The sequence below is a fragment of the Fistularia commersonii genome, chromosome 20 (genome assembly GCF_037954325.1).
Source record: "Fistularia commersonii isolate RoL2024-O1a breed Wild chromosome 20, RoL_Fcom_v1.0, whole genome shotgun sequence".
NCBI lineage: Eukaryota > Metazoa > Chordata > Actinopteri > Syngnathiformes > Fistulariidae > Fistularia > Fistularia commersonii.
In genome coordinates, this window is record NC_141303.1 from 13,456,034 (window position 1) to 13,473,921 (window position 17,888).

The 17,888-nt window shown below is 42.9% G+C and overlaps 1 protein-coding gene across 1 annotated transcript in view; it reads right to left on the minus strand.

Annotated features, from left to right (window-relative positions):
* Positions 1–2,340: 2,340 nt before the first annotated feature.
* Positions 2,341–17,888, minus strand: part of LOC147223014 (nesprin-2-like) — a 60,096-nt gene continuing 44,548 nt past the window's right edge. Inside the window, exons 54-68 of the mRNA XM_086167428.1 lie at positions 15,682–15,844; positions 14,800–14,996; positions 14,531–14,681; positions 14,110–14,292; positions 11,811–11,948; positions 11,407–11,598; positions 10,437–10,725; positions 7,908–8,038; positions 7,704–7,830; positions 6,206–6,411; positions 5,359–5,535; positions 5,115–5,243; positions 4,846–5,037; positions 4,689–4,771; positions 2,341–4,542 (exon numbers count right to left, since the gene is read on the minus strand). Coding sequence (XP_086023554.1) covers positions 4,335–4,542; positions 4,689–4,771; positions 4,846–5,037; positions 5,115–5,243; positions 5,359–5,535; positions 6,206–6,411; positions 7,704–7,830; positions 7,908–8,038; positions 10,437–10,725; positions 11,407–11,598; positions 11,811–11,948; positions 14,110–14,292; positions 14,531–14,681; positions 14,800–14,996; positions 15,682–15,844 — 2,566 coding nt within the window. The 3' untranslated portion in view covers positions 2,341–4,334. The remainder of the gene's footprint in view (positions 4,543–4,688; positions 4,772–4,845; positions 5,038–5,114; positions 5,244–5,358; positions 5,536–6,205; positions 6,412–7,703; positions 7,831–7,907; positions 8,039–10,436; positions 10,726–11,406; positions 11,599–11,810; positions 11,949–14,109; positions 14,293–14,530; positions 14,682–14,799; positions 14,997–15,681; positions 15,845–17,888) is intronic.

A 17,888-nucleotide genomic window follows, 5' to 3' on the forward strand; every position in this document is an offset into this window, starting at 1 on the left:
TTTCAGCTATTTTTCACTCCCTAATTGGCTGCTTCAAATTGCACATAGTTACCTTACCTAGTGTGTGTGTTCTTAAGGTTTAAATCAAGGTGTATGGATTCTAGACCTAACAAGAATGGAGCAGAGCTAGTGGTGTATTGGTCAATCCCAAAGTCAAAGCTAGTCTATTTTGGAGCCCTGCCTTTCATATATTCTACTTCAATGTGTGTGTACTTTCTAATTGTACATACATTGTACATACTATGTATGTTGTATATACTATGTCTATTGTACTGTGTCCACTCCCTATGTACTTATCACATTTATTTATACTCTTTCGCCACTTCTTTATAAGTACTCTGAGCCGGGAGCGCTCAACTAAATTTCATTATGCCCGCATAATAACAATTAAAAAATCTCGAGCCTTGATAAGAAACTCTACTGTGCTCGGGAGACCGCACAAAGTCAAAATGAGTGAACTGCGGGCTGCAGTATACACTACTGTACTAGTTGTGTGGGTAGATCGCATGTCATCAAAGAAAGAAAAATAGCCGTTAACCTACCTTTCATCCCCACTGGGGCATTTGGCACCAGTACAGCCTGTCTAAGATCTCTATCCAAATACTATTCCACCATGACTGATGATCAAATGGAAGTCTGTTTGAGGCTGGTTTGCAGCGACTACTGTCTCGACCAGAGTTTCCCAACTGCACATATTTTACATCAGAAAACCACACGGCACACCACCAAATAAATGTCAAAAACATTGTTAATGAAATAGAATGAAACTGTTTTACTTACTTAGTTTACTGAAATCTTGCCCTGTTTGGTTGACCGCAGCTGATATTCTTGCAGGAACTGAGGCGTGACGCAGTTGATGATCTCCTTCAACTGCTCTGAGTCTGTCTTTTTTTAGTCTTTATTACATTTATGCTTGAAAAGCCCGGCTCACATCGGTATGTTGTGGAAAAAGGGGGCAGAGCTGAAATAGCTCTATTTGCCAGAATGGAGAACTCCTTAGCAACTACTTCTCCTTTCGGCTTTTCCCTTCAGGGGTCACCACGGCGAACCAACCCTCTCCATCTAACCCCATTCTCTGTATCCGTCTCTCTCACACCAACTACCTTCATATCTTCTCTCGCTACATTCATAAATCTTCCCTTTGGTCTTCCTTGAGACCTCCTACCTGGCAGTTCCAATTCCAGGAGAACTCCTTAGCAGCAGTAACCGAAAAAATGTCCAAAAGTAGATCAGCATAGCTCAGCTTTAGACCACAATTATCCAAATGCAATTTAACTTTCATTGTATTTTTGCTTTCTTCTGACCACTACTTATACGTTGGCCTCCATCTGGGTCAGAATGTTCTTCAGGACCAGCGGGTCCTGATTGAGCACTTTTTGTTTTAAAATATTTATCCTCCTTATCCTTCTCACTCGAAACATCACTGATCACTGCTGTTTGAGCAGCAGCAGGTAGATACACAAGTTAATTCGCTTCCTGTTGCAACCTAGTGGAAGAGCATTTAAATGTTCTGCCTGACACTGCATGCTTGCCCGCGTAGATAGACGTACTGGGACGCATCACATTGAATAAATAATTTTTGGACCAATCAGGTGAAAGTGGCCATTTTTCCATGGTGAACCTGATGATCTCTCACGGCACACTAATCCACCGTTCCACAGTGGTTGGGAAACCCTGGCCTAGAATGTAACTGGTTGATTTCATTCATGCAACATGTCTTAAGAGCAAGGTAGGCCAAAAATCTACAGAGTTGTATCCCGCCATACATGTTCATGCTGTTTTTTAAGGTAAACAACATATTCTAAATATAGAATAAATACAAATATATACTTAGCATTTTATTTTTGGTAAATAATTTTGAGTTGGTCATTTTAACAGTAGCTTGCAAGCCAAAAAAGTGTGGGCACCCCTGGTAGAGCCTCACCCAATGCAGCTTCCAGTAGAGGAGTGTGATGTGGGTGTTTTCAAAACGCACTGACTGAGAATTGTTCAGAAGCTGAAGGGTATCTGCTTTTTCTCAGACGGCACTTATAAAGGAATACTTCGGCCTCTCATCTGTGTGTTTGCACAAGTATACTCTTCCACCGTACTGACTTTTACTACTTGAATGTCTCCGTGCACTACGACGTTTTGGAAAAATCCGCCCATTAGGCTTTTCTGACCAGAAATCCATGCGGAGGAATGAATTAGTAATTAGCTTCTCCTCTTGAGTGCATTCTGGACCAAAACAGTAGGTTTATGAAGCACCCTAAAAAGTAAACAAAGTGAAGTACACCTATATGCCGTTGTTCAGAAGATGAATTGAAATAACAAAACATGCCAATCAGAAACCATACATTATTGAGTCACATCTGCATTTACTATTAGAAAACTGGGAGCATAAAAACATCATTTGAGGTTTTAAATAATTATATTATAGCATTCTGTACACAGCAAGAACCATGCTGAATTATAAAATAAACGGTGCATGAAAATATCCACTCGCAACCTATTGAGAGTCTACAAAAGAGTCTACAAAATATATATATCACTATATACATATATATGATATACCGTAAACTCCGGACGATAAGCCACAACTTTTTTCACTTAAACAATGATTCGGCTAATATGTGGATTTTTTTGGGGGGGGGCTAATGAGCTTCACGCCGCTAAAATATTTATCCTCGTCACATCTGATCGATGAAATTACCGGGAAATTCTGACTGTTCAACTCCGACACCGAAGAAGACAACTTTTGACGCTTTTAGTGCGCATGAGGAAGCCCAAGATAGCAATTGCCCAGCCGGTGCGGCTTATATTGAGGTGCGCTCAATAGTCCAAAAATTATGGTATATACATATATATATATATATATATGTATACTGGTCTAAGTACAAAACTGCTGTCACAATTTTTTTTTCCACATCAGTTGGAGGCTTCTGAAAAAGAGACGGAACCCAGGCCTGGAAATGAGAGCAAGCAACTCAGGACCTTCTCCTTAGGAGGTGATTCCTGTAAAGCACCGAGGTTTTATAGGGCAGTGTTTCCCAACCTTTTTTGAGCCACGGCACATCATTTACATTAGAAAAATCACATGGCACGCCACCAAAGAAATATGTCAAAACCCTGTTTAATAAAATAGAATGAAACTATAGTCTCAATTGGTCGAACACAAACCTGATATTCTTGGAGGAAGTGAGGAGAGACACAGTTGATGATCTCCTTCAACTGTTCTGAGTCTCTCTTTTTTTAGTCTTTATTTCAGACATGCTTGAAAAGCCCAGCTCACGTAGGTATGTTGTGGAGAAAGGGAGCTGCCCACATATTTCAACATATGAAGACACATTATTTGAAAAAACAATTTTTCGACCGATCGGGTGAAAGTGGCTATTACTCCATGGCGAATCTGATGATCTCTCATGGCACACTAATGTACCGTAGCACAGTGGTTGGGAAACATCGCAATAACTGACGTCAAACTAAAGGAAATCTCTACAGTTTATATCACACAATTACAAAATGCTATTAAACTGTAAGAATGTATCACTGGTTTATGTGTAGAATACATGGATTTACTGTAAAATCTCCTTAAAATCTCTTTTAAACACGTTATCCCACTGATCCAACTTTATCATCGGATCTCAGGAGACAGATATCTGCATTATTTCCCGCCACAACTTAAATCTTTCTGAATTGAAAGTGCTTCAAATGGGTGTTTTTATTTGGAAACAGCACCGTCTTCTCAGCTCAGTCAGCAGAAATCATTGCTTCTCAGAAAGTGGGGTGCGCCCCCTTAGGGGGACACGGTCAGAGCCGAAGGGCCATATGAAGTGCAGTGAACAAACATTACACCCCTATTATGCTGATAAGCTGCTTAAGTTTTTTCGGCGAAAACGTGCCGAATATTACCAGCAATCATCCCGCTTTGTGAAAGCTACGTCAGTAAAGCGGCGAGCTTTACTTCTGTTAAAAAATGATAAGTTACTCGATGTTGCAAGTTGATCTATATTTCTTTTTTTCTTTTCTTCAATTTTAATAAGGATACAATGTTATGCTGAGGTGAACATATAAAAATTTTATAGACAAATTATACTATTTAGAAAAGCAGTGGACAGTGGGGGCGTGCGCAAAATGTTTTCATCTTAATGGGGGGGGGTGGAACAGAAAATAAATGAGAAGCACTGGTATAAATAAACATATAAATAACCTTTTTTTTGAACTTTGGACTTGAAAATGATCGATTCATCGGTTTAAATTTTCACCTTTGCTCGTAAAAGTTCGCTTGTACTGTGCGATAAAATGCGCGTTCCTCGCCGAGTTCTCAGAAAACCTTTGCGGCACCGTCGGCACCATCAGGTGGGCGGGGGGCCGTTGGTGTAACGCAACATAGGATAGAAGGACCGCGCGAAGTTGTTGGCCTCGGTGCAGCCGGGGTCGCTCTCCAACATCGACACTAAGCACGGGAGCACGAGGACGAGCAGCAGGAGGAGGTGGAGCGGTAAGGCGGCTCGGAGGAACCGGTGGAAGAAGGACTGAGGCGGCGACGAGTCCCCGCTCCCGCTGTGGGTCACGGATGGATCGAGGTTATTGCACAAATATACAGGCAAGCTCTTAATAGTAGATAAGGAGATACACCGCTGGGCGAGTATGTGGATGTTTGCATCTGTTTTGCATATAAATATTCATTTGAGGGACCTTTTACATACCTTCGATTGGGAAGCCCTCTCTTTGATAACGCGACCTTCGCAGGAGCACTTTGACCTTGGACGGGGGCTGCGGAACTCAGATCCTGCATTTGATGCAGAACATTTGAAACACAAGGTTCCTCTGCAGGAAGAGCCAACACACTCATCAAAAGGTCACCTGATGTTGCCGCAGGCTGCTCAGGTCCTGGTTCACCTGGCGCAGGAGTAACCTGAGCTTGCTTCCTGTCACATGGATCTTCTCCCGGGCCTCGTTGCTGTCTTCCCCCTCGTCCTCAGGCTGGAGCTGAGCCCACAGGGCCTGGAGGGAAGCCTGCTGGGCCTGCTTCTCCTGGAGCTCCTCCCTCAGCTCCTGCACAGACGTTCCCATTGTAAAACTGATATGAAGGAGTTTGTCGAGGGTGGAGAAAACGCGGTGGATCTGCTCACGGTGAGGTTGCTGCGATGGTTTTGGAGGGCTTGGGCGGGTGTCGCCGGGTGGCTGATGTCTACTGCGCCTCGTCTGCTTTCCGCATTGGCGAGCCACAGCAGCAGAGAGTGGAGGGTTTCGTGGAACTCCTGGATTTAAAAAAAAAAACAAAAAAAAAAAAACGTTTCGTCCATTCTGTGAGTGCTTCAAGAGACACATGCCCATTTCAAAATAAAAGCATGAAATAAGCTTTCTGTTTCTAACCTGGCAGCGCATCAGAGTTTTTCTCAGACTGGCGTCCCACTGCTGGAGGTCTGTGCACGCCTGAGTCCAGGCTCTGTTTACAGCAGCCATCCTGTCCCGCTGTTCCAGGACCTCGGGAGCTCGCAGGTTGACCGACAGCATGGTGGATTTGTAATATGTGAACATCCTCTGCATCTCCTGCAAGATGGTCACAACCTCTGAATATTCTTAAATAATAAAAAAAAATCAAAAAAAAAAAAAAAAAGAAAAACAGATATGAATCTGCGACTTCCTTCTTTGAGGTCTTTAGCTCTGGCTGCAATGTCATCCTCTGAATATTCTTAAATAATAAAAAAATAGAATAAAAAAAAACAGATATGAATCTGCTATTGCCTACTTGAGATCTTTAGCTCTGGCTGCCATCCTCTGAATAAATAATAAAAAAATAAAATAAAATAAAAAAAAAAAAAAAACCTGATATGAATCTGCTATTGCTTACTTCTTTAGCTCTGGCTGCCATCCTCTGAATATTCTTAAATAATAAAAAAATAAAATTAAAAAAAACAGATATGAATCTGCCATTTCCTACTTCTTTAGCTCTGGCTGCCATCCTCTGAATATTCTTAAATAATACAAAAATAAAATAAAAAAAAAAAACAGATATGAATCTGCTATTGCCTTCTTTGAGGTCTTAAGCTCTGGCTGCCATGTCATCCTAATAATAAAAAAATAAAATAAAAAAAAACAGATATGAATCTGCTATTGCCTACTTGCTGCCATGTCATGCCATGTCATCCTCTGAATATTCTTAAATAATAAAAAAAATAAAATAAAAAAAAAAACAGATATGAAATCTGCTATTGCCTACTTTGAGGTCTTTAGCTCTGGCTGCCATGTCATCCATATTAATACCAGCCACTGGATCCGAGAGCTGGAGGCGTCTCAGCTCTGGGATCGTCTTTTCCAACCAGGATGCGACGTCGTCAAGATCCGCGGTGAGGCTTTTAGGTCGCTGGGTCTGAACACTGTCACTCCTGGACCGGGCCCGGAGAAGCTCCCAGCGCTCAATCACACCTGACGGAACCGAAAAAAATATTCACTGACTGAGTGTTCTCTATTGGAGTGCTTGCTTGGTTGAAAAAATCTTACCAGTAAAAAGAATGCCCACTAATAAAAGTTCACAGATCACTTAAGCCAGATGTGCTCAGAACAAAAAATATATGCTATGGATGGACTTTTTCCAGATTTTTTTAGTAAGCAGACATGTTTTGGAATAGGTTCTATGAAAAGAACCTGCACAAACTCAATGGCATAGGTTTATAAGGTATTTGTTTTAAAGCTATAATGTTGAGCATGATAAATTTCAGTGATGGTAATATATCAGTATAATAATAACAATATAGCAACCACCATGTGCACTTCAGGGTCGCCCCATTGCCCCTAGACCTCACCTTTGTGGCAAACCTGTGAGAATGTGACAGCCAACGATGGTTGCTCCCACTTGGTCGCTACAGCTATTATTTGTGGTCCGGCAGGTGTGCTCGCAGACTATTCGCCCAATAATCCACTGTATGTCTCCATTTATCGGTTTCATCGATATAAGATACTATCGCAACTCAGTTACTCAGTTGCTCATCCGTCTCTTCAGCAGTTCGTGATAGTAGAATCTTCCCTTGAGTCCCTGTTCTTTTGCAGATTCCCAGTGGGCATGGCTTGATCTACTGAAAATCTCACCTGGTGTCCACCATAGTTATTTCTTGTATGAATATTAAAGCTATTTTTGTGTCACGCCAGCTATTACCATGTAACTGGTAGCACTACTGGTATTAGTAGTAAGAAATAATTTGCATCTGTCTCTATCAATCTCTTGGTTTCCATCTGTCCTTCTCTCTTACTCTCTTTCTTTCTACCTAAACAGGTAGCGCTTGCTGAGCTTTGAGCTGCCCAGTTAAAGGTAGTTTGGAGTTTGTGTCAGTCATCTTAAAGAGTTGTAGTCCAGCCCTGTTATACATGGAAAATGTCACGAGACAACTGGGTTGTGATTTGGTGCCATGAAAATAAAATGACCTGACTTGACCCAGCGTTTAACCCTCATATTATGTTAAGGGTCAATTTGACCCATTTCACCCAATGACCCAATGGGTCAAATTGACCCTTAACATAATATGAGGGTTAAATCAACTCTTCGTGTGAATTTGACGACAGAAAAAAAAAAAATTATGATCAAAAAAAGTCCAGTTTTGACTTTAAAACAGATAGGCAATAAAGGTTGAGAATCAAAACAGATATTACTGTTTATATTTTGGATTCATGTCTGCGGTGGTCGCAGCCATTGGACGTCTGATTGTTGCCGTGGTGTTTCTCACCCGGCTGCTTGTCAGAAGCAGTCAGGCCCGTCAGGCCGAGGTCCTCCATCGGCTCCTCGTCGTCCAGGATCAGGGAGATTCTTTTGACGTCCTCGATGCTGTCGCTGTAGTGGGACATGAGGCGAAGCTGGAGACACAACGAAACCGTTGGACCAGAGCGCTGACTTTCGATTAATTCTTTAGCTTGTATCCGATAAGACTCACATAGCCCTGCTTCAGAGGGGTGCTGGTGAGGGGTTGCAGACCCTCTGCTTCCAGCTGGGAAGACTCGCTCTCTGCGTCCTCAGGTGTTTGCCACCTGACAGCGTCGTGCACGGAAAGAGACCTGCTGGGAACTAAAGCACGGACACACAACTGGATGAGCAACTGGATCTCCTGCATCGAAGATGGAAAATTTAGATATTCCAAAGCTTCATGACAGAAGGTTTGCTATACGGTGACACAAATTAGGACAGGAGTATATAAACAACTCAATGGTATTGTGATGCCTTTGTCATAAACCTCTTGACTTATGTATAACGATTGGCGTTGAGGTGAGATATGTTCTCGGCCAATTTAGCGACACAGCATGAACTTATGTAATGCTTTGAAAAGCGATATATTTGACCTCATCGGTGCTTGTGCTGTGTGTATATTTTAATAAAAAAGAATAGGAACACTATGAATTGAATTGTCACAGAGTAAAAGGAAGGTTAACCCCTCTGTGTTTTTGCTCTGGGGAGAAAATAAATATAAGGAAACGGATTTCCCTAAAATACTACTACTGGTTAGGTGGTAAAAGATAAACTATTCATGAGAAAAGACCTTCCCAGTGGTGAAGTACAACACTCATTGGGTGACATGAACAACAACAAAAGCAAAACATACTGAGGAGAGAATTCCGGGAGGGCTTATGAAGTGAAAATAAATGTGCTGTTGAATAAAAATAACTAATTTTAAATGATCCAACCATCCAATTTCTCACTCTCAACCATATGGCACCCCTGAGACAGTTAGGTGTCGGAGAGTTTGTCAGACAAAAGAAAAATGAGAATGTGCTTAGCGGTGAGGTGGTTTTCCAAACCACAGTGGCAGAAAGAAAAATACGTAGAGGCATCTGCCCCTCCACGCAAATGATACTTGAGCTGGTGAGAAATATTTGTTGGCAGAGTGTTTTGTGAAAAAAAAACAAAACAGCTGTGTGAACGAAAAAAAAAGTACTACTTTCAACCCGGCATGAAGGCCCCCGTAGGATCCAAGCAGATCCACCTATGAAGGGGGGGATGGTTTTTTTTAGGTTAATGGTGTCAAAAACCCTCGAGAGAATAATGGAAAAATAAAATGTTAATTATCCCTCTTTGACGATTCTCAAATAATTAAAAACAACTACCTTGGAATGACTAGAGAAATAATTTCTTGTCAATTTCCCCTTATCCCATCCCCATCTCCATGTCCCACACTCACTTATGCATGCATGTACACATATCAAAGTGAGAGAAAATACTTTTATACATATATATTAGAGGTTGCGTGGCATGGGTGGTAGGATCGTTGTTTTTGAACCAAACATTCCTGGCTTGATTGCCAAGCACCCCCTACTCTGCCCAAGTGTTGTTGAGCAACACACTTGCAACCCCTAACTGCCCTGAAGGTGCTGCTACGTGGCAGCCTGGGGTAGACAAATTTCACTAATGTTGTTCCCTATGTATCACTGAATGAAAATATACATGTATATTATGATTACTCACACACACATACTTGAGATATGCATTTACTGTACATACATTATATACACTTACCCCAGCTTATATATACTAACCCCAGCTTACTGTTCTGTATATTTCCTGTGCATCTTGTATTTGCAAGTGTTATTCGCAGTGCCTATGTCCTCTATTGTAAGTCGCTTTGGATAAAAGCGTCTGCCAAATGTATAGTAATGTAATAATATACATGTATATACTTAAAACACTTTATAGCCTTGACTTTGACACTTTATAGTTTTATTTGTATTTCTTATTCCCCCTCCTTTTTTTTAACTGTTTGTACAATTTCCTACTATTATTTATTATTGTTATGTTTTACTTGAAACTCTGGCACGACAATTTCCTTCGGGATAAATAAAGTTGTTCTTATTCTCTTATTCTTATTATATGTATATGTGTGTGTACATATATGTGCACGCACACACATACATAGAGATGTGCATTTAATGTATTTACATGTACGTGTACCGTATGTGCATACACACATATACATAGAGATGTGCATTTACTGTATATATACTGCTCAAAAAAAAAAAAGGGAACACTTGAACAACACAGTGTAACTCCAAGTCAATCACACTTCTGTGAAATCATAGTGTCCACTCAGGAAGCAACACAGATTCATTTTGACTTGTTTTAAGGACATTACATCAAAGTTGGATCAGCCTGGAGTTTGTTTTTACACTTTAATCTTGAGTGTGATTCCTAATCCAGACCTCCATGGGTTGATACAATTGATTTCCATTGATCATTTTTGTGTGATTTTGTTGTCAGCACATTCAACTGTGTAAAGAGCAAAGTATTTCATAAGAATATTTCATTCATTTAGATCTAGGATGTGTTTTTTAAGTGTTCCCTTTATTTTTTTGAGCAGTGTATATGTATATGTGTGTGTACATATATGTGCGCACACACACATATACATAGAGTACATATATGTATCTATGCTTGTCTAATTTCTGAAAGGATTCTGCAAAATTAGACTATGTACCTGACAATGCACTGAAGTAAACTCTGTCTTCCTCAGGTCCATCTCCTTCTCCATCATCCTCATGTGACGACGACCCTCCCAGATCCCCGGTGTGGTCCCACTCCAGCGGCAGGGAATCCACGCTCACCGGTGTCTCCCGCCCGGAGCGCTCCAGGGGTGAGGTCAGCAGGTGAGAGGGCGTGGCCGGGAGGCTTCTGAAGCCCCGGCCGAGCCACGGACGACCAATCAGCTCCAGGCTGGACTCCAAGGAGAAGGTGGTGCTGGAGAAATCCGGTTCGTCCGTGGTCACCTTGGGCGAGATAACTTTCTCTTCAGCACGGTACCGAGCAGAAATGCACAAAGTTCTTTGCTTTGCGAGTGATCAGAGTATATTCTGAGTGTATCTGTATTTATATTCATAACTGTGCAATATTTGTGCAATATTTCATTTCATAACAGCTGCATGTGCAATATTTTTTCATACTCTTGTGCACTCCTTATCTGTCACCTGGTACTTAAGACCTAATGACACTTTATAGCCTTGACTTGTTACTTAGACACTTTATAGTTTATTTGTATTTCTTATTCTCCCCCACTCCCTTTTTTTTTTTTTTACTGTTTATACAATTTTCTACTATTATTTATTAGTGTTATGTTTTACTTGTAACTCTGGCACAACAATTTCCTTTGGGATAAATAAAGTTGTTCTTATTCTTATTCAAAAGTATCTGAATTGGTCTGTTTGTTAATCTAATCGATTGATTCGATTTTCAAGTGAAAAAAGCCAAATCGAGTTAAAGATTTCCAACTGTAATGGACAATTGTGTTAAAAAAGGCCGTTCTGAATGCCTTCAAAAGGCTCACTAGAAAAGTTAAACAAGCTTCACAGCTGCAAACAGAAAAAAAAAACACATAAATCTGATACAAAAAAGGAATAAAATGTGAAAAAGGGAGACTATAAAAGGATCTGGTGCATGTAAAGTTTGCTCACCGGAGGCTGGCTGAGGCGTTGATGGAAGCGCACCAGTCGTCTGAAAACCTCTTGGCAGTAGGAGTGCAGCTCCTCTACCTCTTCCTCAATCTGCGCCGCATCCTGTGGCGCGCTCTTCTGGATCAGCCCCTCGCCAAACACGATCAGCCCGTCGATCCGCTCGGTGTTCAGGGCAATCTCCTTCTGAAAACTCTAGGATGTTGAATGGTTTGCAATAATTCAAAGGCCTCCGGAGACTCAATAAAGTGCACATGAAATGTTCCATGGCAAATCAACTACAAGTGATTGGTGACCGGAAATAAATCACCACAAGATATTAGTGTTAGATCTGTTCGGATCAAGGATGACAAACTGAGCGAGGGGCAGATTCTCTGTCCGCCGTGAACATTTGATTGACGCCTTACATTGAGCTGCTGTATCTTGTGATGGACGTCGCTCTCGGAGAAGTGTTCCACATTGGTCAGCTGCAGGTCCAGCTCTGTCAGCCACACCAGCATGCTTTCCCTGGTCCCCTCAAACTCCTCCCTCTGGCTGGTGAAATACTACAGGAGGGGGGCAGAAAAAAAGTAGAATAAAGAAATTTGAATTCATTTGGTTGGCGTACGTATACACTGTACAATTTTGTTTTTTTTTTTCCATTTCACTCTGTGTGTATATACTATGTGTGTTTGAGGGTTTGTCAGTGTGGTGTTTTGTTATTCAACACGAGCAGATAACGTTTGTTGACAAAAAACTTTAAGGATTTGAAAATATCATACAAAACTGGATATGCTTTGTTCATAGTGGATGTAAATAGTTAATAATGCCCCCTCGAGGACCTTTCGAGGGTATTGAGCTGGTCCACTGTTCCACAACCGGGACAAAAACCACGTTGCTCCTCCTGGATCCAATTCAACGACTCGGCGGACCTTCTTCTCCAGCGGCTGAGGAGTGTGATCCCCCTGTAGTTGGAGCACACCCTCCAATCCCCTTTTCTAAAAAGAGGATTGAAGCCGCATACTGCTTGGCCTGTCTGTACCTGTCAGCCGCCTGGCCCGAAACGGCTAATAGGACTCCTTCTTCAGTTTGACGGCATCCCTCACCGCTGGAGTCCACTAGCAGGTTCGAGGGTTGCCGCCCTGACAGGCGCCGATCGCCTTACGGTCGCAGCGCCAGTCTGCTGCCTCAACAATGGAAGCACGGAACGTGGCCGATTCAGACTCAATGTCCCCCGCCTCCCTTGGGATGTGGTTGTAGCACTGCCGAAGGTGAGAGTTGAAACTCCATCTGACCGGGGACTCTGACTCTGACCTGCTAGACGTTCCCAGCCGGCCGTCACATGATGTTTGGGTCAGCCAGGTCTGACCGGCGTCCTCCCTTACCATCGGCGCCAGCTCACCAGCAGGTGGTGATCAGTTGACAGCTCCACCCCTCTCCTCACCCGAGTGTCCAGGACATGTGGCCGCAAGTCCCACAATACGACCACAAGGTCGATCAAAGAACTGTGACCTAAGCTGTGTTGGTGCCAAGTGCACATATGGAAACCTTTATGCCTAAACGTGGTGTTTGTTTTGGACAATCCCTGACGAGCGCTGAAGTCCACAAAACACAGCTTGGGTTCAGATCAAGGGGGCTGTTCCTCCCAATCACGTCCTTCCAAGTCGCACTGTCGTTGCCCACGTGAGCGTTTAAGTCTCCCAGTATAATGCGGGAGTGGGAGCGTCACCAGCAGCCCCTCTAGGGACCCCAAGAATGGAGGGTAAACTGAACTGTTGTTGGGTGCATAGCTGCAAGCAACAGTAAGAACCAACAGTCAGTCCCCCCACCTGAAGGCGGAGGGAGGCTACCCTCTTGTTAGCCGTGGTGAACCCCAATGTGCAGGCGCCGAGGTGGGGGGCAATCAATATGCCCAGACCTGCCCGGTGCCTCTCACTGGGGGCAACCCCAGAATAAAAAGAGTCCAGCTCCTCTCGAGAGGCTTGGTTCCAGACCCCAGGCTGCGCGTCGAGGTGAGTCTGACTATATCTAGTCAGAACCTCTCGGCCTTGCGCTAAGCTCGGGCTCCTTCCCCACCAAGGAGGTGACATTCCATGTTCCAAGAGACAGCTTCTGCACCCAAGAATTGGACCGCCAAGGTCCCCCGCTCCGGCTAGCGCCCGGCTCACACTATATCCAACCCCCTTGGCCTTTCCTCTGGCTGGTGAGCCCAGGGGAAGAGGGACCCGAGCCTCATAGATAAAGTCCCCGGGCCTGGCTCCAGGGCGGGGGCCCTGGTGACCAGCGTCCAGGCAAGGAAAAACTGGGTCCAATAGTTTTCTTCATCATGGGAGGTCTTCTGAGCCACTTTGTCTGGTCCCTCTCCTGGGACCTGTTTGCCCCAATCCATTGCATCCATACGTATTTTTCTAGTTTTGGCCAAACAGATATGTGCTACTTTTGTTGTTGGATTGAAAAAACTGAACAATATAAATACTAGTCTGGGTAAGATGCTTATGGACATGCATATAGATTAGTCTTGAGACTGTAACAATGAAAACCAATTTCATGAACCCGAATACGGAGGTTATGAAAAACAAAAAAAACATCTTCAGATACATCTGAAAACCTAACTATGAAATGTGTCTATAAATGCAATTTTTTACTTAAAGTACTTTCAAGATCTTTTAAAAGAAAAACCACAATGCAGTGGAATCAAATAACCAGATTGGAAGCAAGGCGTTGTACCTTTAGCCTGCGGAGGATAGCGGCCACTCTGTGGTGCAGGGCGTCCCAGCGACGGTTGCCTTCATGGACCATGGCTTTAAGCTGGCTGGCACGGTCAGTGCGGTTCTCCCGGGCCAGGCGGCGATACTGGTTGTTGACTAGTTCTAGCTGGGTTAGACGCTCATGAACCTGCCTTTGGAAACTCTTTGGAAGTAAAGGGAAAGTGGAGTAACCATAAGCATTGATAATGAAAGATTACTCAGTTCTAACTTGGTACTGCTACCCTCCCTTCCTCCTTGGAAATGCATGTGTCTAGTAGGAGCTGGTGAGAAACTAAGGGGGTCAAAAAAAAGGCCGGTTTGCTCATGGGATTGAATAAAGCCTTGCAATTCTGGGTGGCGGCTGACTCAAAATGTCCAAAATGCGGTCTCTTGTGGCTAACCTCAAATTTCTTGAGTTCCTCCTTTGCGACTGTGTAAAGGACGTTTCCAGAGTTGGGGTTGGCAGCCGTGCGCTCGGCCATCTTGAGCCAATCCTCAAACCGTGAGTAGTCGTCAAGGAACTTGCACCAGAGTCTCCATGTTTCCTCAATCCTGCAAAGGCACAACACGCTGGCGTCAAAGGCTCATCTTTCTCTTTGAATGACGCTCACAGCCAACCATCTTGATATAGTCAATGAGTCGAAGTGTGTGTGTTTGTTTTGGCTCCGACCTGAGCTTCCTCTCCAGAGCCATCGCACAGATGGTCCTCCAGCGCTGGTCCAAGCTGCGGCTGGTCTCCTGGAGGGAGTCACTCTCCGCGTCACTGCCGCCGCCACCGCTGGCATCTTCGTCATGCAGCAGGACATCACACAGACTGAGCACTGACACCACACCTTCTGTGTGCTGCTCAATGTCCCTCTGCAGCTCCTGGGTGGACATGTGTGCAGGCATCGGAGATATCGATATCAGCCAATAGGCACACAAACAGAAAATAGGGGCTCCTGCATCATCAGAGAACCACTCCCGAATTAGACAAAAGGAGTGACCGGCGTTAATAATTAATCATAAAGAGACACAAAGAATGAAGAGCAAGTTAAAGAGATGTAGAGACATAGCTGAGAAGCCTCTAGAATTTCAAGAGAGAATTTCAAGATTTTCTCTATCTGCCTTTTCCTGTAAAGCCATAAAAGAATGGAAATGGGCTTCCAGACAATCTTAAGAGCATGACTGATTTTCACACCTTTACACGGGCCGTTAAAAATTGGATTCTGGAGCACCAAACACGCTCACACTAACAATCCCAGACGGGTATTCTGGGTAACATCTGATGGCCCCCACATGACCAAAGTAACAATATCACAACAATAGCACTTTCAACTTGCAGAATACATATTTTATTGCCTGTTTATATATTGTATAGTTATTTTATTGCCTTTTTATTGTCTGGTACTATAATCTGGTACAAACATCTCTGCCTCTGTGCTCAATGTATTTGTACACTATCCTAATAAACCTCTAAACAAACAAACAAACAAGATCCTGTGACACACAAGATATGGCAAGTAGCTGAGTAAAACTGTGTGTGTGTGTGTGTGTGTGTGTTATCATGTACCTGGTGCTCAGCCAGCCTCCGCTGGATCTCGTGGTGATGACACACGCTGTAGGTAATGGGTCTGGACAGCTCGGCTTCGATGCAGCAAAGCCACGACCGAAGGTTACTCATGTTCTTGTCCAGCTGCTGCATCGTGGTCAAAGTCTCCTTCAGTTTCTTCACCCTATAACACACACACACACACACACACACACAAATTTTTACATCTCTGCAGTCATTCATTTGAGGCGACTCGAAAAAAAAAATGACCTTTTTGATTGACTGTGTTACTAGTTTGTAACAATGTGAAAACTGGCAGTTTTCTGAGCCTGGATTCGGTTCAAATCCAATATGTTTGATTTCACAGACATTTCTGGCGGCGCAAAGATGGAAAGCAGCTAATCCACATTGAGAAAAATGAAAAAGAAACTTGTTTGGGAAAAGTTTTCTCTGTTTTATCTAGTCTTGAATTGTCTCCGTTTGCAATCCTTCTGGGGCAGAGACCCAACCCCAAGATACATTTATTGAATTGAGTAGGTGGGAAACACAGAAGAAAGCAAAGAGAGGTGATGAATCGAAGAAACGAGATGCGACGTGAGAAAAACACGGCCTGGCGGCAAAAAAAAAAAAAAAAATGAAATAAACAAGGAACAAATGAATGGTTTTCAGATAAAATTTCCTAAAGCGTCTCAGGTGTCTCACACAGTAGAACTTCCACAGTCACCACAGTAACAGACCCCATTGAACATGCACACAGACATTGGTGTCATAGCAACGCTTGAGACAATAAAAGCTCTCTTCTGAAGCTTAAAAGCCTGAAGTGTGCCCCATTTGGGCGTTTGAGTTAATTCCCGCATTTGATCTGTCCTCTCCTGTCGAGGTTCAGCGGGGCCTGTCAGGGCTGAGAGGGGAACACTCTCAGCCAAAATAATAAGCGCTAAAAACAGCTGTGAGTGTAAGGGTGGGTGGGTTTGAAAGGGTCCTAACTGTTTATGTCTTAGGCCTGTTCCAAGAGCCAGTTTGAAGCTGTTTAAACGCGCCAGTTAAAGTTAAGGGTCAGGTAAGATGATTCTTTATCGGAGAAAGTAATTCTCGTGAAAACTGGAGTAAAATGTGTGTTAAATAGTTACTCGGAATAAATTAAATAAAAAAAAAAAGGCAAAATAAAGTTTTATTGTTCGCGATACAAAAAGAAGAAATCGGTAGTGTGTTGGTTTTACAGGGCGCCTTAACTAGCTAACATACTTTTAGAGCATGAGTGGGCAATTAATTTGGCTTTGCTTATTTACACATCTTATTGCCACATTATTACACATTTCTTATTTAATCTTTATGCACGGGCCAACTAGGTATCATGATACTAGGTATCATGAATTAAAATAAAAAATTGAAATTTAAATATTTACATTGTTTTGGCATCTTATTTCAACTTTAAAATGTTTAAATGATCATATGAATGTACCGACATTATTTTGCATACAATCATCCTTACAAAATTAAAAAAAAGGAAAAAAGGAGTTTCTAAATTCAATATTGATTGAAAATACTTATCAAAATATTCAAAGAAAATACTTTGGCGGGCCTGATAAAAAAAGCAAAACGGGCCAGATATGGCCTGCGGGTGGTTAAATGCCCAGGTCTGTTTTAGAGGAACGGAGTATAACAACACAAATCTTTAAAATATAAATCTAGGCTGGGATCGAAAAGATATTGAAGAGAGAGAAAGACTCATTTTGGCAATTGATTAAAAAAATGAGATTATACTGTTTTTACTAATATCACATTGCTTCGTTCCTAGTACACAGAAAAAGGCAAACTGAAGCTGCAGGCCACGGTCCTCGTGTGAATTTGACGTTCCGGGCTTCAAGTTTACGGCCGTGCGACAAAGACATTGCACTGCCACTGTAAATTCTGTTGGGGGAAAAAGCGCTACCTCGTCCGCGGAGCTATCCGTGTTCCCTAAACCGAGTCCCTCCCCGCCCCCACCCCCTTTGCCCCTCCCAAGCCTCCAACCCCACCTCTGACAGCCTAACAAAGGACACCAGCTTCATGTGGAGGCCCAACAAAGACACAAAACCCAGTCAGGGGTCTAATGCTGTGCAAGAAAAGGAAAAAAGAAAAAAGAAAAAAAAAGGGGAAAAAAAAAAAAAAGGACAAGAGTAGAATGAGCTCAGAGAGGGGAGGGTAGAGGGCTGGAGGATAAGTCAGGAGGAAAATGCCTTCAGGAA